This window comes from Drosophila ficusphila, unplaced genomic scaffold, assembly GCF_018152265.1.
Source record: "Drosophila ficusphila isolate 14025-0441.05 unplaced genomic scaffold, ASM1815226v1 contig_127, whole genome shotgun sequence".
NCBI lineage: Eukaryota > Metazoa > Arthropoda > Insecta > Diptera > Drosophilidae > Drosophila > Drosophila ficusphila.
Window position 1 is genome coordinate 3,165,514 of NW_025064016.1, and position 27,980 is coordinate 3,193,493.

Here is a 27,980-nt window from a genome sequence, read left to right on the forward strand (position 1 = left end):
TTAACTCAGGGCGGGTGACAATAAAATGATTAGAGCAAGGTTATGCATGTTAAACGCACCCTTTTTCGAACTTTTTAGGTTAAAATTGTAAAAATCATGGTAAAATGCATGCAGCATAAGTAGATTTAAAAACAAACATTTTAAGACAGTCCCCGATAAAATTGGAAAACCCGCTGTTCTAAAGATTTATCTTGTAGCGCATCTTATAACCGAAAAACACTAGCTTATAATTTATCGTGATGTTTGTAATTTCGTGGGCTTGAAGAAAACCAAAAAACCTTAATACATATTTTGTGCACTTTTGGTAAAAATTATCGAGTTGTCCTGTATATGTTTGAATTTTATATATCAGGAAAATTTCTTTAATGTGAACCAACATCTTTACATCTTAACAGCTTCTTCACAAAACAAAGGCCTTAAAATTTTAAATTACAATAGCGTCTTTTAAAGATCGTGTTCCAAAGAGCCATGGGCTTTGTGGTAATAAGTTATCAATTTGTTAGGTGAATTTCATTAAAAAATTATCGCCAGTTTTTGACAAAATCGCCATGCTAACGGTCAAGTTTCAAGACATGGTTATTTGCATTAACGATCAACATATCGTGGCACCTGTTCCATATTAACCTGTGTTTTTCGTTATTGGTTCAAGTACAAGATTATATTATACGAAATCAGTTTTAGTATATTTTTTGTAGTATTTTTTGTAGCCCTGTATTTGGAGAAAGCTTTCAGTTACGATTGCTAGAGCTGAACAAACCTCCATGTATTAATATATGTATGCTGTATTTTTGTTTTGAATTTATATTTTATTTAAGAACTTAACAACTTTATGTAAAACGCTGTTTATTTTAATAACTTTTATTCATGTTAATTTTGTGCTGTTACAAAATTTTATTTTTTGAGCTGAGGGTGGAAAATATGGTAAGAATATCGATAGTAAATCAAGTTTCTTCCACCTCTAACGGTCGCACTCGAAATTCCGTCACAAACATTGCCAAGAATCGACGTGATTGCGGATTAATTTTTGTTTTTGCACCTGCTTAAAAAATTCGCCTCCATAAAAAAACCGATTAAATCTAGAACTGTCCCGCTAACTCCGCAAATGTGCAACGATCATACGTAAAACGACGGCAAACAAAAACGGAAAATCGCAGGGAAAATGGGCACAACTCCCACTTCGAAAGCGAAAGAAAGGGGAAATTGTGTGATGTCATTTTGAGTGTTTCTTTCGACTTAATTGAAACAACTTCCTGCGCTGCGTTTTGATTTTCTGCTGCCAACTGTTTTTTAAGCGCCGCAGTGTGCGTGTGTGCGAGTGTGTGTGACTTACGTGCATATTAAGTAAATTGCGAGCTGGTGCAGAATTATTTACCGTTAAAAGCGCACGGTTAATTGGCCATTAAGTGCTGTTTAATTTAACAATTTTGTGGGTTGAGAAAAAAGAGAAGAAAAGCCACTCACAAACACCATTCTACACACACAAGCTAAAGAAAAAAGGTGAAACGCACGCACACTGAAAAAAAGCACACCGCGAGTGGAGTTGTGTGAGTGTGGGGTTTTGACAGAAAAAAGGCACAAAAACAAAAAGAAACTCACTCAACGTCCGGCATAAACAAATCGACTTGTATCGATTTCCCTCCAAAATAAAAAACGTATCGAAAAGATTCCGCCCAGGACAACAAGAACAACGAGCAAAATCACCTGCCACGCCCGCGGGCAGCTGTACCGTCCACCCCCCGCCCCACGTCCCCCTTACCACGACTAGGAAAGGACACCTCATCCATCATGTCCAGTCCCAACAGCACGGATAATGGCCAAACCCAGGGCCCAATCTGTGCAGGATCTGCAAATGGAGGTGGAGCGCCTCACCCGCGAACTGGACCAAGTGTCCTCCGCCAGCGCCCAGTCCGCCCAGTACGGGTTGTCCCTGTTGGAAGAGAAGTCCGCCCTGCAGCAAAAGTGCGAGGAACTGGAAACGCTCTATGACAACACACGCCACGAACTGGACATCACACAGGAGGTGAGTAATTGGCTTTAGGACTTTAAAAGTATAGTAAAATGAGTGCCTGCCGTTGCTTAACTTTTCTTTACCTTTCAAATCGGAAGTTGGGTTAAATATATCGGAATTTAAAATGTTATGATGACATTGTCGTCTAAGCAAGAACTTTTGTTCTTCAATGATAACATAGTGTTTTTGTGAATGTTATCTAAATAATGTTTTTTTGTAGCAATGAGTTCGATGTCTAATTATTTTTGATGAAACTGGAATTTATAAAGTACAAAATGTTCAAATGCATATCTTTATATATTTTGATTTATTTGTTATTTGAATAAAATTATTTAAATTGTTTGGTTTTTTTTTTCTAACAAATTTTTCGAATGGATAAAAATCCCACTCCAATTTACTGTGGCTAAGTTTTGTGATCTGTTTCCAAGCAATCGCCGCTTATCGCCCAACTAGCCAACACACGTACTCACACAGATTTAAGCACAGACATAGACAAAGAAAACCTTTCCACAATCGCCACCAATTTGTCTTGCTGGCAATATAACTCGCTCACCTGTTGGACAATTTGGCTCTCTTTGACATTCTCTTCCGATCTGTGGGTACTCTTTCTTTATAAAGTCTGATGTCTGGTCTAGCAAAAATATTTGCACCGATGCTGGAATCGGAAGTTGACCATATGGTCACGTGCTGTTAGTATCTGTATACATACAGTCGTACCCCTTTTTATGAACCGCCATCTGTTGCTCAAATAAACAAAAACTGAAAACTTGAACTTATTTATAAGATCTGTTCAACTTATTTGTTTTGTTTTGTATTTGTTTTGCATAATCAGGAAGTACAAAAAATAATTATGAACTTAATTTTGTTATTTAAACAAGCAAATTGACTGTAGTTATAAGGTAATCGGGCATAGCGGTACCTTAAAACGCCTCGGTGAGCTCATTTTGTTCGTCTTCTCTTGCTTTTTTAGTTCTCTTTCTCCGTTTTTCTGTTACTCTTTACTGTTTTTCTTTTCTCTTGTCTTCACCGATCTCGCTCAATTTGTCTTGGGCTTAAAGAAAACATTGTTTTGGCTCAAAAGCCCCTACAGCTTTCTGTTGGCCAATTGCAGCATGGCCAATCTATTTTTGCCATTTCGTTTTGCACCTTTGTGTAGCGCCACATGTACGGCCCACCACCCACTACCACCTCCCGTTACCCTGGTTTTTTACTACCCCTTCCTCCCCAATTAGTCGTCGCCATCGCCTGGCATTTCCGCTGGAATTTCCACTGGCTGTGTATTCGTGGGCTCAACCTGCATTGCTGGGCGAAAGGCAAAAGTTCTGTCCTTTCCTCGATGAAAATCAAATGGGGGAAACAAACCATAATCATTCTGCCGTCTATTATCATTTCTTGCTTTGGCTTTTTTCGATTGTTTTCCAAGTTCTTTGTTTTGCAGGCAATTAAAGCGGTTGCTAAAGAAAAAGTTGGTTAAGGCTGATTTTGGCAGGGCTTGTTTAAGCCTTTTTGTTAAACAAGCTTATGCTACTCAAATAAATTCCTTTGGAGTAGACTAAAAGCAAGCTATTTTAACCGGGGGGCCTTAAAAAAATATTTTCCCCTTTAATTAACTTTTAGTTTACCAAGTTATTTTAAATAAAAACGCGCACCATATGAGTTTAAGCCCTATTTATTATTACTTCCCCAGGGGATTAACCAGTGTAATTACGCTACATGTTAAAATTGCATTGCAGAGGGTTGAAAGTTCTGGAATTAAACTCAACGAGGGCGTTAACACCTGCACACATACACCCAACCGGAAACACGTTTTACAAATAGGTTTGCGTACATATTTTCATACATTTCTATGCCATACAGAACAAAAAAGCCTGCCAATTAATTGTTGGACAGGTGGCGCTGCACTTTTACCCAGCTTGATAGTTTCCAGCTTGTTGGATTTGAACTCAACTGAACTTTTACGAGAACACAAAAAGAGTGCGAGACCAAAAGAACACTCCACCCACACACACACAAACACACACACACACTTTTAATGGATGCTTAAAATTAAAAAAAAATTTCGCAACGTCGACGACAACGTCACTGCGGGCATTTTGTGTCCCCCAAACTGCAGCTCGGCAAACATTGTGAAAAGGGTTGGTAAAGTGGAGAAGGGGGAAGTGGGGTGACAGGGGGACATATTTCCACTTGTAATCAAGATATTTGCCGTGGGCGAACCCAGCATGGAATGACATAAATCAACGGGGACAACGGACAGCAAAAGAGGGTAAAGTTTCCGTCTTCGAGCCACGCTTGCAAATTAGCTTACTAAAATTAATCGAATATTTTTCTAAGAGCCGCAAGCGCGAGAAATTTTCCCGTCGACGGAACTCTAATGCAATAGAATTTCGATTATGCGTAGTCTAAGCCAACGGGCTAATTTTTGAAATTGTAGCATCGGTTGTTAAATTGAATCAGCCGAACACATTTACATTATATATGAACAATTTACACACATAAAATAACAAAAGAAGTCAACACTTCCTTTACTGAACTTTTTATTGACCTCCCTACTCAATTAAGAACTTTTCCTTCTATTTGACAACATTTAATTACAAATATAACTCTTAGTAAATCCAATCCAGCAAGTGCTAATTTTGGGGCAATCACTGTGACTGCAAATTGGCAGCTGCACTACCGCAAAACAAATATTTACCCAGTTTTACGGGACGTAAGGCGGTCGAAACTGTCAGCCACATTTGGCAATTTATTCAGTTAGCTGAATCACAGAGTTAGTGCAACAAAGGGGGGATGGAGGAGGAAAGGGGCAGGGAAACACGTTGTTGTTAGGACGATTGTAACTGCGGCAATTAAAAGGCCCCGAAACAAGGGCCATAAAACGGAACGATGGACGCAGTAGTGCGACACATGTACAGTTGGTCATATATGGGCGAGGTCCTGTTTTGTCCCATATGTATGTCACCGAGTTTGGGTGCGGGTGCGGGTGCGGGGTTTCGGCCATAATTCATGGCGAGCAAAGCGCCACCAACAAGGACATCCCGTCGTCCGGTGGTCACATTCCCGTGTCCTGCGTATTTCAACGTTCTGCGGCTGCCGCCTGACTTGCTACTTTCCACCCCAAAAAGTTTTCAACACAAATTTAATAATTAATGGCATTATTTTCCATGGCCTTTGTGAATTGCGCTATAGATATTTGGGAAAATTTGTAGGAGAAATCTTTAATTTTGAAAATATTTCCCCAGCAAAATATGTTTTTTTGTTGTATTTTTATATGTTTTTTGAATGGTGAACAGCGCTCCTTTATTTTATAATCCATAAATTACACAATTCAAGAGAATCAGAGCAATAATCTTAATCCTCTAACACTTTGCTTAACTGCCAAGTTAATTTACGGTCCTGTGAATCCTGCCAAATGTTTATCCTTTCAAAATCCAAGCCAGACAATTACAATTAGAATAACAGCAGCAAAATAAAAGCCAGAGATAAACGATGCCACAGGAGAAGGACGAAAAGGAGCGGGAAGGGAAAAAAATTATAATGATTTGACACTGATGTTCTGTTCTTTTGGCGCAAATTGCAATTCTATGGCAATCAAACTGGCAGCAGGAGCAGTAGAAGCAACAACTCCCAGACAGGAACAACTGCAACGGCCACAAATGGGGGAGGAGGGGAGGAGGGGGCCATCGGTGGGTTAAGAGTGCCGGCTCGGGTTGGCAAGGGTTAAATGCGGCGCTCGAGCACTGACAAAACATGTTTCCGTCGCTGTCTGGCCTTTCTGACTGCAAAGGAAATGAGTGGGAAAAAAAGTGTTGTATTTCCCGCCAACTGGGGGGCCATTCCACCCCCCCCCCCCCCCCCCCTCGCATTTCCTTTTGCGATTTTCCCCTATGAATTGCCAGCAATGAAAATGTAAAGTACACACAGACTCTTGTGACGATGATGAGAGAAAATCTGGGCAAGGATGCCAGGGCAACTGTTGTGACAATTGCAGTTTTCCACAGCAGAGAACCGTGTTGTTGGAGCTCCTGCTGCTGCTCCTGCTCCTCCTGCTGTTGCTGCTGTTGCGATTGTCCTGCATAATGACGGTGCAATTTATTTGCGTAAACTTTTTGGCCCCCATGCAATGTCTCTGGGGGAAATTGGAGCACTGCCAGATGCAATGAGCTCGCAAAAAGGATGAACCGCCGCCATCAACACGTCCTGGAAAGCTCTACATGACTATTGGCTGTTAAATGCGCTCGAGATATTTGCCCAGGATAATGTACACGGATGCGAGTATACTATATGTGCATGATGCAACACATCCACGGGAGTTCGCAGCACGAGCGAATGGTTATTATTTCTGTTTATAGTTCCGCGCTTTCAAGGATTTCTCATGGCCCACTGCGTCCATTTCGCATTTCCTGATGATGCTTGCGAGCGTTGTTATGTAGCTGGCTTACTAGTTTTCCTGTACTTTCCTTTTTTTTCAAAAAGTATGTACACTGCATAAGAATTAAGCATTAAGCATACAATCACCCCAATTAAAATCTTTTTAAATCTTTCTCATTTACAAAATATTTATTTATATTATATTCATTTAAGTACGTCATCCTGTATTAAAATTCCTTTAAAAATTCAAACCCATTGTTGTCACACCCGCGGGCGGGATTAAGTTTAACTGGATTTTCTGCGTATCCTGTTAGTGCGAATTGCAAAGCTTTTTAGTTTTTGTGGATTCCCATTTCGTTAAGAGCGTAATTTGAGTCCTTTTGTGCCAGCTTCCATGTTAAAATTTTCCGCATCGTCAACAAAAGCACGCACACAGGTTTTTCCCATTTTTCCGCCTGCAGTTTTCGACGTTTTTCTGGTCGCCGTGTCTTTTGTCGTCGTTTTAGGCGACATTTCAAATTCAGAGCGAGTGTCAAGCTCGTGCATTGACATGATGGCCACAAATGTGCCGTTTCTCACATTTTCCATTTTCCATTTCCTATTCTCTCTTTTTGGCTCTCATTGTTCGCATGTGCGTTGGGATAAAAATTGTGCAAAGCCTACAAAAGGCGTACATTCAAAAAAATTCGAAAAATGTTTCAAAAAGATAAAAGATAGGTAAATTTTTACTTTTGTTGTTGGCCCATAAATCTAGATTTTAGTTATCTTATATGTATGCCAACTTTTTGATTGATCTTGTCGAGATTACAAGTTTGTTTCAAACTAATTTTTTTTAAGATAGATTTTTTTTTGCTCTGTGCACATGGTTATTATTGCATTTGCAGGCTGCTTCACATTTAAATTTGACTGCGTTCCGTAAGAGTGAAGCTGCCAGTTAACGAACTGGGCGTGGTGTCACCTTTTCCCCCGCCCTCGCCCTTCTCACTTGCCACAATCTGTTCAGTCATTCATGGCATACTTTATCAGCATTGGGGAGTAACCAGCGGGAATCCGGACGAAAAACCACCCACTTAACCACCCACTCTTGTGACCAGGCGGAAACCGTTGCTGTAGTTGTTGTTTATATTGTGGCTTTGCCACCTAAGTGCTCTCGCTCACACAGTGCGCTCCAAAATTCTGCTCATCGTCGTCATAATGTGGGCAATCTGCTCTATTTTTAGTGGCGCCGACCAGGAGGAGTTTCATTGCAGTCATCCGGAGAACTGATGGCAACAGCTGCTTCTGCTACTGCGAGTAGTCAACCCATATTTGCCCCTGCACAATAAAAAAATTCTATACAATTATACCATCTATACAAATAGGTATTAAATGTTTTAAATTTATAATATTTTTTGGGGAGTACAAATTACATACATATATGGTTTTAATATTTAAATTTAATTTTTTAATTTTAAAATTTTAAAATTTTTGAAATATTTACTTGATATATTTGGGTTCTCTGCCTTTCCTTTGCTACCCTCTCTGTTTAGACCACTTAGATGTCTCTAATTCTAATCGCAGCCATAGCAGTGAAACAATCCAAACACAAATTGGGGTGGGGAGGTTGTAGAGTGGGTGGCTATAGCAGGGTAGAAGAAGCAGACCCAGTGTCTGGCCTATGCCAAGTCTAGTGCGGTTTCGCTGCTCTTGTCTCTGGCCCCTGTGAACTGTGTTAATATTTACCCAACTTAATTAAAAATCTTTTCTAATTTGCATAAAGTTTATGCCGTCATTTGTTTGCGGCCTGTTGCCCGATAGATGGCGTCACTGAGCAAACTGGAACACTGAGAGAATATATAAACGCTATCTAAAAATGTATGTCTTAAAAATATATTTGTTATTTACATTTAAGTGTCTGAGATAACTCTTTTTAGAATATGTTATTGAAAAATAATCTCCAAAAAAAATACTAATCAAATTAAACACCTGATAAGCCCCAGAACTTTTCTTACAGTTGTTGAACATTTCAAATAAGCCGATTAATTGTAATCCTTGTGTAGACTTGTGAAATATCTTCACATAATAATCGGTTTTATTAAATTAAACACTGGTGGTAATACAATACCTTAGATAAAAGCTCTTGCTTTGGTTTTGTAAGCCTCCCTCGTTTTAGAACCTTTGTTCTGTGATTATCTCACAGTGGCTCTTCCTCTTCCGCTCATCTCCCCTTTCTCTTAACCCCCTGTTGTCTGTCTCTTTCTAATTTAAGAGGCGCCTTGCAATTTAGTTGCATGATGGTGTGACAGCTTTAGGCAGCTGAAATTCCATCCGAGACTTTGGACCCGCCTTGGCCTTTTGTTTGCTTTCTCTTTTAGAGTACCCCACCCACTGCTTCTTCTTTGGATTACACTAATTAACGAAATGCACTTGCCCCAAAGTGGGTTGGATGGTTGGAGAGGTTTTCGGGCTTACTTTGTGGGTGTGTGATTGTCAAATTGAGATTGTAAAAACGACAAAAAGAAAACGGCGGCTGACGTCGCCCAACGATAATTATACAGCTACAAAAAACTAGGAATGAATAAGGTAAGGGTTAAGAAAGGGAAAAGCGTAGAAGAGTTGGGAAATCGGTAGCTTATCAAGGGGTTAAGGATGCGTTGCAGAAACGTAGACTCATTTGTTTGCCGCCTGCTAATTACATAGCATTTAGGAGAAAACCTCCGAAGGAAAGTTTTCGCCCGAACTTTATGCAGTTTCCGTTTTTGCCAAATCTCTGAATCGTGGTCATTCCATTTTACCACTTGAGATTTTTGTTTGGGCACAGTTTTGATGACGACGGTGATGATGATGATGTTGATGATGGTGGAACTTGTGAAGCACGTACTCCAAATGGACCCCATTCAGAAAATGCCAGACGAGCGCCGCCGCCGTTTGGGGTTGAGATTTCAATTAAAGCCGCCACAGGATTATATGCCCCATCATATTAAACCCCCGCTAACCCCCACCCACTCCCGCCGACTGTCCACATGGACAGGAGGGTCTCCGGCGCCCAGTTAAGGGCTTGGCCTGGCCCCATAAACATTCTGTATTCCTGTTTACCTCTGCTGGTGGCTTTTAATCCTGGGTGTGTCCCTCGCCGCCGTTACCCTTAATGTGCTCATGGGCGATTTCAACACGACCAACAGCGAGACAGTCGCAATTAACAAAATCCAATAATTGCGGACCAACGCATTGAATATTCCCATTGGTGCATCTTGACAACTGGCATATTTGATAAGCAGATAAATAATAAAGGTTTTATGCACTGTTAGCTTTTGTAATATGCTACAGATCTTCAGATTAAAAAATATAATATTACAGTTCTTTGTTTTTTTATTTTTATTCTTTATAAGAAATGTAATCTTCTTTAATCGCCAATCAATAAACTAAAATATTGTAAACTGCGTTTAAATTTGAATTTAATCATTTAATCAACATTTTAATAAATTTTTTTCATACTGCTATTACCCTTTCCAAGAGCATCTATGGTTGGGTATATAATGAAAAATAAAATACTCGGGGCGTCATCAGCAGAAAAAGCAGGAAAAGCTCCCGAGTGGCCAACGCCCCCAATTTCCCACCCTCGTGCAGTGGGACATGCAAATGAATGCAATAAAATCGCTGGCATTCGGTGGGCAGGCAGGAAACTTTTATGATTACTTTGCTTTCCGCACACTTATTTACGCCCCCTGCATACTGACACGTGCTTTACATACTTTTTTTTGGATTTTTCCAGGCGCTGACCAAGTTCCAAACCTCACAGAAGGTCACCAACAAGACGGGCATCGAGCAGGAGGACGCCCTGCTAAATGAATCCGCTGCCAGAGAGACGTCGCTCAACATGCAGATCTTTGATCTGGAGAACGAGCTCAAGCAACTGCGTCACGAGTTGGAAAGGGTTCGCAACGAGCGCGACAGGATGCTGCAGGAGAACTCGGATTTCGGGCGGGACAAGAGCGACAGCGAGGCGGATCGACTGCGCCTCAAGTCCGAGCTGAAGGACCTTAAATTCCGCGAGACGCGTATGCTGAGCGAATACTCGGAACTGGAGGAGGAGAACATATCGCTGCAGAAGCAGGTCTCCAACCTGCGCAGCTCACAGGTCAGCCATAGATGAAATTTACTTAAAATAACTTTTTATTTTATATTCTGTTTCAATTTTTTCAGGTGGAATTTGAAGGTGCCAAACACGAGATTCGTCGTCTCACCGAAGAAGTTGAGCTTTTAAATCAACAGGTCGATGAGCTGGCGAATCTCAAGAAGATTGCCGAAAAGCAAATGGAGGAGGCGCTGGAGGCCTTGCAGGTATATTAATATACATAAAGGCTTTAAATTCATATTTGTACTTCATTCAGTAATGTTTAAAAAAGCCTTTAGTATACTTTATCCTTCCTTAAATTTGTTTTAATACTTCAACAACTCCTTATTCTCCATCAGGGTGAACGTGAGGCGAAGTATGCGCTCAAGAAGGAGCTGGATGGTCACTTGAACCGCGAGTCAATGTACCACATTAGCAACCTGGCGTACAGCATACGCAGCAACATGGAGGACAATGCCAGCAATAACTCAGATGGTGAGGAGGAGAATCTTGCTCTTAAACGCCTGGAGGCCGATCTGAGCACCGAACTAAAATCACCCGACGGCACCAAGTGCGATCTCTTCTCGGAGATTCATCTGAACGAGCTGAAGAAGTTGGAGAAGCAGCTGGAGAGTATGGAAAGCGAGAAGACCCATCTGACGGCCAACTTGCGGGAGGCGCAGACGAGTCTGGACAAGTCACAAAACGAGCTGCAAAACTTCATGTCCCGCCTGGCTCTTCTTGCGGCCCATGTCGATGCTCTGGTACAGTTGAAGAAGCAGATCGACGTAAAGGAGCAGGGCAAGGATGGCGACCAGAAGAAGGATGAGCTGGAGCAGCAGCTGCGTTCTCTGATCTCGCAGTATGCCAATTGGTTTACGCTCTCCGCCAAGGAGATCGATGGCCTTAAGACTGACATTGCCGAGCTGCAGAAGGGACTCAACTACACGGACGCCACCACCACGCTGCGCAATGAGGTGACCAACCTGAAGAACAAGCTCCTGGCCACGGAGCAAAAGTCATTGGATCTGCAGAGCGACGTTCAAACGCTCACGCACATCTCGCAGAACGCCGGCCAAAGTCTCGGTTCAGCCCGCAGTACTTTGGTGGCTTTAAGCGACGATTTGGCCCAGCTGTATCATTTGGTGTGCACCGTCAACGGGGAAACGCCAACGCGTGTTCTGCTCGACCACAAGAGCGATGACATGAGGTAGGTCATAAAAGTTACAATCCATACTGAACTCTTATAACATAACATTCCATTGCAGCTTCGAGAACGATTCTCTGACTGCCATTCAGTCGCAGTTCAAATCGGATGTCTTCATTGCCAAGCCCCAAATTGTCGAGGATCTGCAGGGTCTGGCGGATTCCGTGGAGATCAAGAAGTACGTGGACACCGTCAGCGATCAGATTAAGTATCTAAAGACAGCTGTGGAGCACACTATCGATCTGAACAAACACAAAGTGCGCTCTGAAGGAGGCGATGGTAAGTTGATGGCAAGAAGTATTTGAAACCTCTATTAAACTCTTTTTTTTTTTTAGCTCTCGAGAAGGTCAACACCGAGGAGATGGAGGAGCTGCAGGAACAGATAGTCAAGCTAAAGAGCCTGTTGTCCGTGAAGCGCGAACAGATCGGAACACTGCGCAACGTGCTCAAGTCAAACAAACAAACCGCCGAGGTGGCCCTCACCAATCTCAAGTCAAAGTACGAAAACGAGAAGATCATTGTCAGCGACACCATGTCCAAGTTGCGTAATGAGCTCAGGCTTCTCAAGGAGGATGCAGCCACCTTCTCCAGTACGTCATTAAAAGTTATTTACTAAGTACATAGACTAATAAAACTTTTTTGTAGGCCTGCGTGCCATGTTCGCGGCTCGCTGCGAGGAGTATGTGACCCAGGTGGATGATCTCAATCGCCAGTTGGAGGCTGCCGAGGAGGAGAAGAAGACTTTGAACCAGCTGCTGCGCTTGGCTGTCCAGCAGAAGCTGGCGCTCACCCAGCGACTCGAGGAGATGGAAATGGACCGGTGGGTGCACTTGGGTCGTTAAAGTCAACTGCATCAACACTCCCAGCCACAATCAAACACACATTCATCCTTTTCTCGATTAGGGTTCCTTATCCCACAGTTTTTTTCCCTTAAACCCCATTGAGAATCCAGCAATTGGTAAGCCCCTGCAAGAAGTGGCAGAAAAATATGTTGCATGATCGCCTGCCTGCTAACCTGCTGCTGGAATCCGCCTAACCTCATAATTAAAAAAAAATCGCTGTGCGCTGATGTGAATGATCCCGATACAATAAATTTACTAACAAATATTCTCTTTCCCCTCCGAATAGCGAAATGCGCCACGTCCGTCGCCCAATGCCCGCCCAGCGGGGCACCAGCGGCAAGTCGTCCTTCAGTACACGACCCTCGAGCAGAAATCCAGCGAGCAGCAACGCCAATCCATTCTAACATAAGATCAGCGTGCAGCGTAAACTTCTGGCTTTGGTTTATACTTTGCTTAAGTTGTAAATTCGTTGGAGTTCCTGCGGGAGAAGAGAGGAGAGAGATTCCCAAAATCACAAGATATACTGCAAACGTAATCGAGAACGAAGCTATATCCATGCTCTATCCAACTACTATAAACTATGTTTGTTTGTATTGTATTTGTATTTATTGAAAGTTTAGTTAGATGAAAGTTTTGTGTTAGGCAAGGAAGCAGCGAACGGTTATTAACGGTTAGTTACTTAAACGTCCAATTAATTTAATTAAAAAAAACATTAAGGAAAAGATTAAATAATAACGTAACGATTTGTATTTTTCTACATACAACTGACGTACTTTATATGAAAAGACGTCTAAATTTGGTTCTGCGTTTTGTTAAATTTCGCGTTGATTATTTGATTTTTGTTAACAACGCTGTGCGCAAGCGAAAAATATTGACAAACTATAACGATAAATAAGTTGATGTTGAACAAAAGATATTGATATTGGCAACTGAACCATGTATTAATTGGCCTGCCCGATAACCGAGAGTATTTTTCCAAGGCCCAGTTGAAACTATGTGGCCGCTAATTGTACGTAAAGAACAAAAGTCCCGATTTTCGATCGGAATGTATAATACCGATGGCTGGCAGCCATTGAACTTAGAGTAGCAACAGGCTACGTCTCAAAGACGATTCTAAATGATGATGATTTTTGTAATTATTGTGCGGTATTTGGCCGTCCTGAAATGAAGAAACTGTAGGAAATTAGTTATTATTTGCAACGGAAGAAAAACTTAGTTTTTTTTGTGGTTTATTTAGCATTATGCAGACATAACTTTTGATTTGTGCATTATTATTTAATAAAATTAATAAATTGCAACACAAAAAAATTATGCTGGTGGATTGTGATTTGTTTTCATTTAGTTTTAATGGAATTCTGTTAAAAGTTTTTAAAAAGAAAACCTCTTTCATTTATTATTATTATTTCATTAGCAACATAAAAAAATATATTTTGCGTAGATCAAACAGCCTTAAAACGATTTATTTTTAAAGTTAGAAATAAATAACTATGGTGATTACCAGCAGCTTAACCAACACACAAATAGCGAGACAAAGCGTTAAAGTTTAAATAGATATTATTATCGTAGCTAATTGAACACGAAAGTAGTGTTAAAAGCCAGAGCACTTTCTGTAGTAGTTTTGAAATTACTCCATCCCCGAGATCCCTCAAAAGAAAACAAAACTCCCAACCTGGTTGCTTCTATTTGGGTTTATGTCGTTTTTGTTGTCAATCGGAAGAGATCGATACTCTACATGAAATTTATATATACAAGATCGTATATTGTGTAAATTACCGAGCCATTAAATTGAATTTATATTAACTAAACACAGATATACACACAGAGACACACATGCTGATACACACAACGTCCATTCATGCATTCACATATTAACTCATTGGAGTTGCCTATAGAAATTATGCAATATGCCAGAACCACTCTAATTGTAAATATATTTATAAAGTTAGTAGATATATCGAACGAGAAGAAAAGTGAACAAAACAAGTTGCATGCATATTTCAAATGATTTTAATTGTAATTTTTACCGTCCCTTTTTGCGAACGAACAAAAAAAAAAGGTCTATTTACGCAACTCACTGAACCAATGAAGAACGAATGAAACAATTCAGTTTAAGTTATGTGTCCAAACAAATGTCCGAGATCACATTCAACTCATACATCGATCCAACAAGAAGCCAAAATATTGATAGCCAATATGCATACTACATAAATCGTAAAATAACTCGAGACTAGAGTACTTCAATTAGAAATTATTGATAACCAAACAGAATAAAGCGGAAGCAAAGCAAATAGTTTTCTATTTCCCGAAAGTGAAATGAATGTAAGAGTAAAGCAATTGAATTTAAGATTTGAAGGATATTTAATGTAAGTTTTATGATAAATTGCCGGCAAACTGCATTAACTTTGCAAGTGGTAACTGTGGACATATGAAAAATGCAACCGAGTGTGCAAGGGATAACCCAGAAATGAATATGAAATATACAAATAATTATTGAAAGATATGTGAAATAAACAAATTAGCAAAACATATGAAGTTGAGTTTTACATTTTGTTGGGGAGGATCTTTCAAAACAATATTGTTTTTGAATATATTCTAATTTTACCAATTTTTGTAGACCCGTAACAACGTAAGCAGTACATCACAGCTTGCATAACAGTCTTGCCATTTCGTACGGGCCACCTTTCGTCAGAGAGCAAATCGGGTACGCGACTAGTATCTCTTGAATTTTTTCCTGAGTTCGATTCTCGCTGAGGGATATCAATAATATATTTATGTTAAATTTCAATTTAAATATTTTTTTTATGCACAAAAAGTGATTTGTATTCGCTTTGCAAGGCTAGTTATGCTTGTTTAGTGTTCTACACTGTTTAAAAGGCATTCAAGTGTTGAGAGGATAAGCCACCCCCTTTTGTGTTACTTGCATGCCGTGTAACAAGTTATAATTCCCAAGTGCGAATTCCGCAACAGCTTGGTATAAATAGAGGGAGAAACTCGTTGTGAGTTGGAAGTGTATTCTGTGATTGTTCTGTGCATCGATCGATATATGGGTAACATCTGTATATCAGATCTGCTCAGTGCCGACCCTCCGTCACACCTTTGTTTCCCAGTAATTCTGCCTGGCATTGCTGTGGCTATCTGGTTCGGATTGGCTTTCCGCTGCCTTTCGCCGGATAACGACGGGTTGTCCGGCGATTGACGCACGGTTGTGCGCCAGTCATCCGTCGCCCCCTCCGCCCCGGCGGATTCCGGCCACCACGGCTGGAACACGTATTGGGCGGGGACGGGCGGCGGGGCCGGTGTTGAAGCCGACGACAGTTGCCCGAGTCAGCCACTTTCAAAATTTCTTGGTTAAGTAACTTTGTAGCTTAGCTTCGGATTTTCGTAATATATTTGCTGTTCAGAACACTTCCATTCACGCGGCATTGCCGAGCAATTTGCCCATTCTTTTGCTGCGGGAAATTAATGTAGGACTGCCATCTTGCATGAGCGATTCCAGAAATCTTGATTTAACAGAACATCTGATTCTTAGCATTAGGTTTAACAGAAGGGAACGTCAAGAGAGGGAAATATAAGAAGTTGAGGAGGGTTGAGAATTAGCTTGAAACGAGGAAGGTCGTGTGTTCTCAAGAAAAGAAATTTGTAGTACGAAGTGGAAAAACTATAAAAAGCTGTATATCATACCTATATCAAATAAAGTGCTTATATTATTAAACATTAATCAAATGAATTAGAGTGAAGAAGCGATTCTCTACAAATTTGGGGGCTCGTCCAGGAGGAATCTACGTGGAAAGTTAACGTGATATGCAGCCAACAAAAACCATTAAGTTTTGTGCTAAAAAGCCATCGTTGACGCAGTAAAATGAGAAAAACCAAAGGAAAAAGCAAGAAGTTATGAAGAGAAGTGATTTAATGCAGCAGAGTTAAAGAAGAAAAAGAGAATTTTCATATTTCGCAACCGCCATCAAGCTTTGCGAAATATTCTGAAATTCTGGAGGCGTCGCGTCACTTTTCAACCACAAAGCAGAGAGAAGCAGAGAAAAGCCGAGAAAAGTCGTGAGAAGAGGAACGAGGATCAGAAACTGAGCAGAAGGAGAAAAATTAAGAGGAAACAAGAATTCTCGTGTTTCGCAATTCCACAAAGCATTGCGAGATACTGCGAAATTCTGCGCGCTGGAAACGAAGACGAGAGAAGAGGAACGAGGATCAGAAGCAGAGAGAAGGAGAAAAATCTGAGCAGAAAGAGGAAAGGAGATTTTTCGTGTTTCGCAATTCCATCAAGCATTGCGAAATATTGCGAAAATTCTGCGCACTAGCAACGAAGACGAGAGAAGAGGAACGAGGATCAAAAGCAGAGAAAAGGATAAAAGCCAAAAGGAGAAAAGAATTTTCATATTTTGCAACCGCCATCAAGTAGTGCGAAATATTGCGAAATTCTGGAGCTACCCACGCAAAGAAGTTTAAACGTAGGCGAGATACAAAAGCGGTGACGTCATTAATCCGTCTTCGCTAAGGGCGACAAAAATTGGCTTGAGGAGGTTAAAGCTAACGTGGAAGTGCTGAAGAAGACCAGAAGAGGAAGTCGACCAAAGAGACGAAGCGACGAAGTACAAGAAGAGGTGTCCTACGAGAGCAGTGACGTCATCAACATCAAGGCAAGAGGTGGCAAGCAGTTCAACAGGAGGCGCGCAACGGCTGCGAGACAAATCGCAACGACAACCCAAGCAGTCAAGGCATCCAGGGGTGCATCAACAAAGACGACCGGAAAGAAGCAGTGCGCAAGTATAAACTCTTTGACGACTTGTGCCATTTATTTAAATTTCTATATAACTTACTTTATTGCAACTTTAACCATATATTATTCACATTTAAATTGTTCTTCAGTTTTAAGAGAAAAGTATTCAAAAAATATTAACAGTCGAAATAGTGTTTTAAGAGTTAGATCTCAGTAAGAAGAATATGAATGTTGAAGAGATCACACGATTTTCTGTTGCAGAGCTTAGAGATAAACTAAAAGAATTGAATTTGAAAAGTTCAGGGAACAAACCAGAGTTACAGCAGAGACTAGTATCCTATTTTGCGGGAAATAATATAGACCCAGAGGAAACTTTAGATCATTCAGAGGGCTCATCAGTGTATGAAGAATCACACACACTTAATACTCCTTCAACTATGGCGTTTACACTAAGAGACATTGAAGATTCCCTTTCTGCATTTACTGGAAGCGGTTCTCCCAATATCGATGAATGGTTGACAGATTTTGAACTAAATTCTATTACAGTTGGGTGGACTGATCTTCAAAAATTTATTTACGGCAGGCAGTTAGTGAAGGGAGCTGCGAAGTTATTCTTAGGCAGCCAACCAGGAATAAATGATTGGAATTCATTAAAAGAAGCCCTAAGAAATGAGTTTGGGGAAAAGCTCACAGCAAAACAGGTCCACAAGTTGCTGGAAAACAGGAAGAAGACTCAAAAAGAGAGTTTAATTGAATATTTCTACAGCATGACTGCTTTGGCTAATCAGTCCAAGTTGGATGAGGAAAGCATCATCGATTATATCATAGAGGGTATACCAGACTCAAAGCAAAATAAAAGCTGCTTATACCAAGCTTCTAATCTTAAGGAGTTCCGTGAAAAACTTAGGATTTATGAAAAGATAAGTGCGAGTCAGAGCTATAAGCAGAAACCAAGGTTTGAAATTCCGTTAAACAGAGCAATCCAAGAGACAAGACGCTGTTTTAAATGTGGCGGCAGCAACCACATCGCAAAGGACTGTAAGGAGGCAAGCATTAAATGTTTCAAATGTAACCAGATAGGGCACAAGGCAAATCAGTGCGGTACCAGAGAGACTCGTAGGGAAATAAAAAGCGAAAATTCCAACCATCAACAACTGTCACAGTCGACCTACAATAGAGCATTCAAAAACATAAATATTGGAAACGGTCAGATTACGGCATTATTTGATTCTGGCAGCGATATTTGTACCATTTGCGAGACAGCTTACATGCGAACCCATCCAGACATTTTGAAACCAAATATTAAGGAGCTAGTTGGAATTGGGGGCAAAAAGATCTACACTTTAGGCTCGTTTATGATTGCTACGAAGTTGGACGACGTTGCCATTGACATGTGCTTCCATGTGGTCCGCGACAAAGATACTCTTTATGAAGGAGTGATTGGCAGTGACGTTTTGGACAACGTAAACGCAACTATTGGAGCAAAGGGAGTGTTTTTCCATAAAGTATCATCTGCAAATGTTCATGATCGCACTGTAGTCGAGGATCGAGTAATTAATAACTCTAACCGAAACAATGAGATAAACATCACTCATCAAAGTGATTATCAAAATGTTGCTGAGGAAGCTTCAACTATACCAGACTTGACAGAAACGTTTCATCAGTTAATGACAGCAGATTTTTACGAAGAGATTGTGCCAGATTTAGATCTCATTCACCTGTGCCATGATTTAAAGTCGGAAGTGGTGGAGTTAATTAAAACATATCAGCCACGGAAGCCTGAATCAAGCCCAGTAGAAATGAAGATTCTCCTGACAGATGAAATTCCAGTGTACCAGAGACCCAGACGTTTACCGTTCGAGGATAATGAGAAAGTTGTTAAGCAGATCAAGGATTGGCTCAAGGAAGGAATCATTCGCCAAAGTGTTTCGGAATACGCCTCTCCCATTGTCCTGGTGGCCAAAAAGGATGGCACTAAACGGCTCTGTTGCGACTATCGGAAATTGAACCAAAAGATTATTCGCGATAATTTCCCTATGGCTCTGATTGACGACGTTCTGCAGAAGCTTCAAAAAGGAAAAGTATTTACAACATTGGATTTATCAAACGGATTTTTCCATGTCCCTGTACACGAGAGTTCCAGAAAATATACCTCGTTTGTCACTCAAAGCGGACAGTACGAATTCTGCTTCGTACCATTTGGAATTTCCAATTCTCCAGCTGTGTTCATGAGGTACATATTTGCGGTGCTCAGACCATTAATTGAAGACGGTACTCTGATTTTGTACATGGACGATCTGATAATTCCATCAGAAGATGAGCGTGAAGGACTGGAGAAATTTAAGAAGGTTTTGAGTGTAGCACAAGAGTCAGGTCTACGCATTAAGTGGGAGAAGTGTCAGATTTTACAGAAAAGAGTTCAGTTCTTAGGGTATATAGTCGAAAATGCCACAATCCAACCGTCAGCAGAAAAGACGTGGGCGGTCGAAAATTTTCCAGTTCCGCGAGACAAGAAAGGAGTTCAGCGATATCTTGGCCTAACTTCCTATTTTCGGAGATTTGTGAAGGATTTTGCCATTATTGCTAGACCATTGTCAAATCTGCTCAAGAAAAATGCTTACTTTAAAATTGGCGAAGAAGAGTTAGCATCGTTTAACCAGTTAAAACTACTCTTATCCAGATCTCCAGTATTAAAGTTATTCGACCAAAAGAGTGCCACAGAAGTGCATTGTGATGCAAGCATGTACGGATACGGAGCTGTGCTCTTGCAAAAAGATTCTGTCGATCAAGAATATCACCCGGTGGAGTACATGAGCCGCAAGACAACAGAAACTGAAGAGAAATATCCATCTTATGAGCTAGAAGTACTCGCTATAGTACAGGCTTTAAGGAAGTGGAGAATTTACTTGCTCGGAAAGAAGGTAAAGATAATAACAGATTGCAATGCCTTTGCCATGACAATGCGCAAAAATGATGTTCCCGTAAAAGTAGCTCGCTGGGCAATGTTCTTGCAAGATTTTGATTATATTATTGAGCATCGCCCAGGCACAAGGATGAAACACGTCGACGCCTTGAGCCGAGTTCATTGCTTGTTAACCCAGGATTCTGTCAGACATCGAATTCAGCAGGCTCAACTTCAGGATGAGTGGATAAAGGCTGTTGTTAAAGTTTTGGAGACAAATACCTATGACGATTTCTACCTGAAGCACGAAATTCTTCACAAGGATCCGATAAAAGAGCTTATCGTAATTCCGTCAGCCATGGAAGTCGAAATAATCCGCACAGCCCACCGACAAGGACACTTTGGAGTCAAAAAGACGATCGATCTGGTTCAGCGTGATTATTATATCCCAGAGCTAGATAGAAAAACTCAAGCAATTGTGAAGTCTTGTGTAGAATGTATAGTTGGTGAGGCGAAGTATGGGAAAAAGGAGGGTTATCTTAATACGATAAACAAGTCAGATGAACCTTTACAAACGTACCATATCGACCACGTTGGCCCGATGGACTTGACCAAAAAGCAGTACAATCATATCCTAGTAGTAGTCGACGCTTTTTCTAAGTTTGTGTGGCTTTATCCTACCAAAAGCACTGGCGCCGATGAGGTCGTGGACAGACTACAAAGGCAATCGGAAGTATTTGGTAATCCAAGCCGTTTGATAACAGATCGAGGAACAGCGTTCACAGCGAATGTCTTTGAGGAATATTGCAAGGGTAACAATATACAGCATTTGTTAGTAGCCACAGGAGTGCCCCGCGGCAACGGCCAAGTTGAGCGTATCAACCGGATTGTCATCACCCTACTGACCAAACTTTGTGCAGAAGACCCGAAAGCCTGGTACAAACACGTAGGAAGAGTTCAACAGTTTATAAACTCCTCACCACCTAGAAGTACTAAACTATCTCCGTTTAAAATCTTAACTGGAATGAACATGAAGACTAAGTACGATACTGATTTGGGAAATTTACTGGAAGAAGACTATTTAAGTGAGTTACAAGAAGCAAAAGAAAATATTCGTCGAGAAGCCAAGGAAAACATCTCAAAGATTCAGGATGAAAATCGCAAGGCATATAACAAGTCTAGGAAACCAGAAACAGACTATAAAATTGGGGATTTAGTCGCTATCAAACGTACGCAGTTTGGAGCCGGTTTGAAGTTGAAGAAGAAGTTTCTAGGACCCTATGCCGTTACACGCAAGTTGAGACATGGAAGATATCTCGTGGAAAAGGTTGGAGATGATGAAGGTCCTATCAAGACAAACACAGTTGCGGAATACATGAAACTATGGTCGCCGTCATTCGGGACGAATGAATTGTCAGAATAGCCGAATGTAGGACTGCCATCTTGCATGAGCGATTCCAGAAATCTTGATTTAACAGAACATCTGATTCTTAGCATTAGGTTTAACAGAAGGGAACGTCAAGAGAGGGAAATATAAGAAGTTGAGGAGGGTTGAGAATTAGCTTGAAACGAGGAAGGTCGTGTGTTCTCAAGAAAAGAAATTTGTAGTACGAAGTGGAAAAACTATAAAAAGCTGTATATCATACCTATATCAAATAAAGTGCTTATATTATTAAACATTAATCAAATGAATTAGAGTGAAGAAGCGATTCTCTACATTAATTTAAATGTTTTAACCCTGTTAATGATAAAGCCACTCTTAAGTTAAAATTAAAATGTTTTGTTTGTACAAAGAAAGTTATCATTAATTTTTGAACAATCAACTAATAGAGGCAGCTCAGTTCATATCTTGTTTTTATCTACAGGACATTCCAGGGTATCGCAGAAATATCTACCAAAGTGTATTTAATTTAGTAATTTTTTTATTTTTGTTTTTTATTATTATTCAAAGAAACAAAATTAATAAAATCCGACTTATTAATAGAAATTGATAAAGCTTATGACATACCCTATTCCAATGAATAGTATAAGTATGTATTTATTTATTTAAATATATTTATTTTCCTTGTTAAACCTATTTTTGGTGGTGATATGTCACTGGCATTCCGGGCATCAGGTACAAACAAAACATGTAGATCACGTAAGAGGAGTACCGGCGAAACTTGACCCATACTTGGCTTTCTTGGAACAAAGCCATCACCTGGCTTTGAATATCGCTGAGATTTAGGAGGCCACTGGGGTCCCCCAGGATGCTGAAGAAGCTTGTGCGAGATCGGTGGACCTCCCGTCGCAGTTCCGTGATTTCGACCGTCATGTGCTTGGTACACTCACGCAGTTTTTCCAGTTCACTAGATTGCCTGATGTTGATTTAAATAGGAAAGAATTAACAAGGTTAAGTCGTGAGCCGAATCTTAAAAACATTTCATCTTTAGTAATTTTCAGCTAGATAAACTGGGATGTACATAGTTTGCCATTCTGATGAAAAATATGTACATTTGGAGGTTGATGTTTTGAAAAAAAATTTATAGCTTTCTTTTGAATATGCATTAAAAATATTTATTTTTATAACCGAGAGCTGATAAGCTCGCATAAAAAGCTGCAAGAGCTTTCTTTCGTTGCTAGTTCTCTTTGAAACCGAAATGATACGGTTCTATTTCGTCGCAGCTATTTTTTTTAGCTGCGTCTTTTTGGGCAATTCCTGTAAGTATTGCGTTTACGAGGATCAGTGCCTAAGACCGCCACAAGATCGCAATGGAGATGGCCAATGTTTTTACCCTAAAATCTGTTGTGAAGTAAGTTTTGTATGAATACCATTTGTGGGCAGAATTGTAATTAACATTATTGATATTTGACAGTCAATTATAGAGTCAACAAATAAACAAAGCGAACCATGGCCAAACGTAAGTTCATTAAAGTAAATGAAGTGTATGTATAAGAAGACTGCCGTAGAATCAAAACTCTGCTATGATAATTTAATTTAACCTAAAATTTTTAACCAAATTGTTAAACTTAAATCATGACTGAAGTTTTGTTGTTCTATACCCACCAAATTATTACGTTACCATTATATTTTTGTATAATTTTTTGGATGTAGTCTTGTTTAAGTTTTTTTTATTTCAATTTAATTTATAGCCGCACATTTTTAAGCCCCCATCGGCAGTAGTTCCTATTACATATTGGCCACTGGATCCCCCCCGTCATAACTGTTCCACCGCCTCTGGTTGTCCCTCTAAACGCGTTGAGTGGCTCTGATGACATCTCTAAACACCATAATTACCCTTGGATCGTGGCTCTGTTTAACGATGGAAATTATTTCGCGGGCGGATCCCTGATTAAGCCAGGAGTTGTCCTGACAGTGGCTCACTGGCTGGTGGATAAGAACGAGACCGACCTCACAGTCAGGGCTGACGAATGGGACCTTTCTTCGGAAGTCGAGGGATTTGAAGTTCAGGAGCGCCAAGTGCAACGCATGTTACTTCACGATAAATTTAATTATCAAACAGGTGCCAACAACTTGGCGCTACTCTACTTAAGAGACTCATTCGAGTTGTCTGATCACATCAGGACGATACGTCTGCCCAATCCAAACACATCGTTCCAAGGTCGACGCTGCACGGTTGCCGGATGGGGAAAGATAAGGTTCAACGATCAAGAGCATTCGAGCACCCTGAAGAAAGTGGACTTGATCATAATCGACAATCACCGATGTGAGCAACAGTTGAGATTAACCAGGTTGGGTAAATACTTTAGGGTCCCTGAGAACGCGATTTGCGCCGGAGGTGAGCTAAACCAGGACGCCTGCGTCGGCGATGGAGGCTCTCCCCTATTCTGCCCTGTCGGAGATGAGAGCCCTGGACAATATGTGCAGGCTGGCATCGTGAATTGGGGTGTCGGTTGCGGAGAGAAGGACGTCCCTGCAATGTACACCGAAGTTTCAAAGTTTTATAAATGGATTCAGGAAAATTCGTCAGGTTTTACATTTAGATCAACTGTCAAGATGAACCTTTAACAAAATGAAGCAAATAAAGTAATCACCTTGTTTTGAAAAACAAAAATTAATTGTATAAAAAATGGAATAATAAAAAAAAAACCCAAAATATTTTAGCAAATTAAAATAAGAATTGAATTCATTAAACAAAACATGACACTAAGCGACATTTGTTAAGCAGAGGTTAATAAACATTTGCAGTTAAAGCTAATTTATGTCGGGATTTTCCAACGATTGGACAGATTTTTTAATGCCATTTATGCGTTATTCTGCAAAATTTAAGTATGTGATTATAGGTAATAAACAGCGAAGCTTTATTTTTTTTATTATTTTTAAAATGTCTAATTAATACAGTAAACTGAACGCATCCGTTTTTACTTAAAATGCATGCATATATCTTGGAACTAAGCAATTTTTACAATTACACAACATAAAATCCTGTTATTAATGGTTCTATAAATGTTAGTTTTAATTACAGCAGTATACCAAACATGGCTTTTAATTTATTTTTTGGTCAAAGGGCAGGATGTTGATATTAAAAAGTTACTAAAGCCAGACAAAAATAACAAAAAATTAAACAAAAAAACCCTGCCAGTTTGATTTCGCTGTTGCTAAAAGAACATTAAATTTGTTATCTCGACGTTGTCAATTTTCCCTAGAAATACCACACAGTCGACTTGTGTACATGAACCGACGAACATGAACTTTTTAAATTCATACATACATATACTCTTAAAAATTTTTATAACCTTTACTTGTATAATGAAAAGATTTTCTATTGATTGAAAAGTATGTAACAGTTATACAGAAGAACTAGTAAACGCATGTAGACCTTATTATATAATCTTGGTCAGGATCTCTGTCTTCTGTGACACCCACAGCTTTCATGCAAAATCATTATGAATAATAGTTGGGATTCTTATGATGAAAATAAAAACTGTTTATTCGAATGTCCAATAATTGAAATATTAAAAAACAAAAAGTTCAAAGCTTTGTTTAAAGATTGCGGACGAATTCTTTGGAAAACGTGTATATATACATATATATATATACATTGCTGATAAGCTTAAGCTTCCCGAGAAGGTATAAAAAAGACGGATTCCTCCAATAGTCTTCAATCATATTCGCCAAGCATGGGACGTTCAACGTTAATCGCAGCTGTTCTTCTAAGCTGCATCCTTATCGGCAAAGCCTGTGATTATCAATGTGCTTTAACAACAGAATGTGCTGAAGAGGCCCCTATATTTAACTACCGCCATTCAAAATGCACTGAGCCTAAAATTTGCTGTGGAGTTTTAAAAAACGTAAGTAAAAAATTAAACAATTTTACATAAGATTTAAAGTTATCGGTTTTTTATTATTTGCAGAATATTTATTCGTCCAAAAAGGCAGAATTTCAAACTCAGCTAGATTGGGTTCAACCGCAATCAATTCAAACTCAGCCCGATTGGGTTCAACAGCCATCATCTGATTACCCTCGTAATCCACCCGTTCTAATAAAACCAACTGAAGAACGAGACGATTTTCAGGATATTTACAATATACGAAAATACCCCGAGCCACTACCTACCACAAATCCACCCGTTCTAACAAAACCAACTGAAGAACAAGACGTTTATCCGGATATTTACAATATACGAAAATACCCCGAGCCACTACCTACCACAAATACTTGGCCAACAGAAAATCCCACTCAACTTTCTGAAAAAAACAACAAGTGTGGCATCAGCAACGAAAACGGATTGTATAACATCTACAACATCCAAGCTAACCAAGCAAAGCCCGGTCAGTTCCCTTGGGCCGTGGCTCTGTTTAACGATGGAAATTATTTCGCGGGCGGATCCCTGATTAAGCCAGGAATCGTCCTGACAGTTGCTCACTGGCTGGTGGATAAGAACGAGACCGACCTCACAGTCAGGGCTGGCGAATGGGACCTTTCATCGGAAAACGAGAGATTTGAAAATCAGGAGCGCCAAGTGCAACGCATGCTACTTCACGATAAATTTGATTATCAATCAGGTGCCAACAACTTGGCGCTACTCTACTTAAAAGACTCGTTCGAGTTTTCTGATCACATCAGGACTATATGTGTGGCCAGTCCAAACAAATCGTTCCAAGGACGACGCTGCACGGTTGCCGGATGGGGAAAGATAAAGTTCAACGATCAAGAGTATTCGAGCACCCTGAAGAAAGTGGACTTGACCATAATCGACAATCACCAATGTGAGCAACAGTTGAGACACACCAAGTTGGGCAAACACTTTACCGTCCCTGAGAACGCGATTTGCGCCGGAGGTGAGCTAAACCAGGACGCCTGCGTCGGCGATGGAGGATCTGCCCTATTCTGCCCTGGCGGAGATGAGAGCCCTGGACAATATGTGCAGGCCGGCATCGTGAATTGGGGTGTCGGCTGCGGACAGAAGGACGTCCCTGCAATGTACACCGAAGTCTCAAAGTTTTATAAATGGATTCAGGAAAATTCGTCAGGTTTTACATTCAGATCAAATGTCTAGATGAACCTTTAACAAATTGAAGCAAATAAAGTAATCATATGGTCTTTGAAAAGGAAATGCAATTGCAAAAGAAATAAAAGTTCGATCAAATAGGTTTTAATGAATAAAATATTTGTGTAACGCAACGAAATAAGATTGTCAATAAAAAAATATTCTTACTCTTTGAGTATTCGCAGCTTTTCTTCCAACATAGTAATGTCCTTTCCAAGGTCTCGAATTCGATCGTCCTTCTTGGACAACTCTCGGTCATACTGGTTTTTCAGACGAATATACTTGGCCTCTTTATTTTCCGCCAGGACCACCTCCTTGAGCAGCTGCTCATTCTCGAGCTGCAGGTCTTGATTGGCTCGCTGTTCGTCAGTCAGTTGCTTTTGCAGTTGCGATTGCTCCAAGCGGGCGGTGAAGAGCAGCTTCTTGGTCTCGCCTGACATCTCCTCCAGCTTATCGTTCTGTTGGCATAGGGATAAATTTTCAAAATATATTCAGAATCAAAATATATTCTATACACTTTAAGGTACTGTGTGTATTGTGTAAAGTGTGTCAGTAAAGGGTAACAGGTTTCATATATTTTCCTGACGTGTTTCAAGGCTTACAAAACTAACCTCCTTTTTGCGTTTTTCCAAATCCGTTTGCAGTTGAAGTTTCTCGGTTGTGAGGTTTCGCACCGAAGAGGCGAGCAATTCGCAGGAGGATTTCTCCTTGTCGATACTCATCGCATATTGCTTTAGCTGCATTTGCAACTCGCTGTTTCTTTTTTGCTCCACCCTCATTAAAGTGCCATAGACGTGCAATTGGCTCTTCGACTTCATCGACTGTTAATAAATATTATAAAAAATATTCTTTGGCGAAAATCTGTAGCACATACGCTGATCTGGAGACGCTGCACAAAATCCTGGAGTTCTCGAACCTCCTTTCTTCTTTGGCGCCACGTGTGCAACATCACCGTGGTGAAGACCTTCAAACTGGCATCCGTTTTCCGCTGGATTAGGAGCTCAGGTTGGGCCAACATTATCTGCCGATTCTCTTCTTCATCTTTGTTCGGCCAAAAGCTCTCATCACAGGAGCAATCATAATTGTCCTTTCCCTCTCCGTCCATTTTATCCACCAGTGCTTAAAAATGTAGAAGAAACTTAAATTTTCGTGGCTTAAACCGAGTCTCAACCGAAAATCTTGGTTGTTAACTAAAAAACTAAAAAAAAAATTGACTTTACATTAATTTTTTGAAAATTTGAAAAAAAATAACTTGCTCATTGTGAAGTTTTAATCAATGCCACCTGAGTATACGAAAGTGAAATCTTTTGCTTTTCTTGGTTATTTCGCAACA

At 40.2% G+C, this 27,980-nt stretch overlaps 3 protein-coding genes across 8 annotated transcripts; 2 read left to right on the forward strand and 1 right to left on the reverse strand.

Moving 5' to 3' along the window:
• Window positions 1–958: 958 nt before the first annotated feature.
• Window positions 959–13,832, forward strand: LOC108090610 (protein bicaudal D). 2 transcript variants are annotated; one of them, XR_001771355.2, is made up of 8 exons: window positions 959–2,020; window positions 10,131–10,496; window positions 10,562–10,699; window positions 10,832–11,682; window positions 11,741–11,958; window positions 12,015–12,269; window positions 12,325–12,637; window positions 12,808–12,899. XR_001771355.2 is itself a non-coding variant. In XM_017189380.2 (8 exons), exons 1-8 carry the CDS (start codon window positions 1,811–1,813, stop codon window positions 12,923–12,925), a joined length of 2,331 nt encoding a protein of 776 aa, XP_017044869.2. In that variant the 5' UTR covers window positions 960–1,810; the 3' UTR covers window positions 12,926–13,832. The 2 variants fall into 2 exon arrangements, 1 of the variants encoding a protein (XP_017044869.2); XM_017189380.2 differs by having other exon boundaries at window positions 960–2,020; window positions 12,325–12,499; window positions 12,808–13,832.
• On the reverse strand, window positions 6,612–27,914 carry LOC108090612 (outer dense fiber protein 2). 5 transcript variants are annotated; one of them, XM_043209406.1, is made up of 5 exons: window positions 27,522–27,914; window positions 27,259–27,468; window positions 26,816–27,105; window positions 15,124–15,268; window positions 12,893–12,999 (listed from the first exon to the last, which is right to left on the reverse strand). In XM_043209406.1, the coding sequence occupies exons 1-4, from the start codon at window positions 27,750–27,752 to the stop codon at window positions 15,160–15,162; spliced, it is 840 nt and encodes a 279-aa protein (XP_043065341.1). In that variant the 5' UTR covers window positions 27,753–27,914; the 3' UTR covers window positions 12,893–12,999; window positions 15,124–15,159. The 5 variants fall into 5 exon arrangements, with proteins under 5 accessions (XP_043065342.1, XP_043065341.1, XP_043065343.1 ...); XM_043209407.1 differs by lacking the exons at window positions 12,893–12,999; window positions 15,124–15,268 and adding an exon at window positions 6,612–7,693; XM_043209408.1 differs by lacking the exon at window positions 15,124–15,268 and having other exon boundaries at window positions 12,914–12,999.
• On the forward strand, window positions 25,163–26,823 carry LOC108090611 (phenoloxidase-activating factor 2-like). Its single transcript, XM_017189381.2, has 2 exons — window positions 25,163–25,447; window positions 25,511–26,823. The coding sequence occupies exons 1-2, from the start codon at window positions 25,277–25,279 to the stop codon at window positions 26,654–26,656; spliced, it is 1,317 nt and encodes a 438-aa protein (XP_017044870.2). The 5' UTR covers window positions 25,163–25,276; the 3' UTR covers window positions 26,657–26,823.
• Window positions 27,915–27,980: the final 66 nt, after the last annotated feature.

Bases quoted from the DNA above. Each gene is read 5' to 3' on its own strand.
- LOC108090611 (XM_017189381.2), top strand. From the start codon at position 25,277: ATGGGACGTTCAACGTTAATCGCAGCTGTTCTTCTAAGCTGCATCCTT. The intron at 25,448-25,510 runs GTAAGTAAAAAA...TATTATTTGCAG, and splicing joins GCTGTGGAGTTTTAAAAAAC to AATATTTATTCGTCCAAAAA.
- LOC108090612 (XM_017189383.2), bottom strand. From the start codon at position 27,752: ATGGACGGAGAGGGAAAGGACAATTATGATTGCTCCTGTGATGAGAGC. The intron at 27,469-27,521 runs GTATGTGCTACA...ATTTATTAACAG, and splicing joins TGCAGCGTCTCCAGATCAGC to TCGATGAAGTCGAAGAGCCA. The intron at 22,513-26,815 runs GTAAGAATATTT...AATCAACATCAG, and splicing joins AAGCTGCGAATACTCAAAGA to GCAATCTAGTGAACTGGAAA.
- LOC108090610 (XM_017189380.2), top strand. From the start codon at position 1,811: ATGGCCAAACCCAGGGCCCAATCTGTGCAGGATCTGCAAATGGAGGTG. The intron at 12,270-12,324 runs GTACGTCATTAA...ACTTTTTTGTAG, and splicing joins GGATGCAGCCACCTTCTCCA to GCCTGCGTGCCATGTTCGCG. The intron at 12,500-12,807 runs GTGGGTGCACTT...CCCTCCGAATAG, and splicing joins GAGGAGATGGAAATGGACCG to CGAAATGCGCCACGTCCGTC.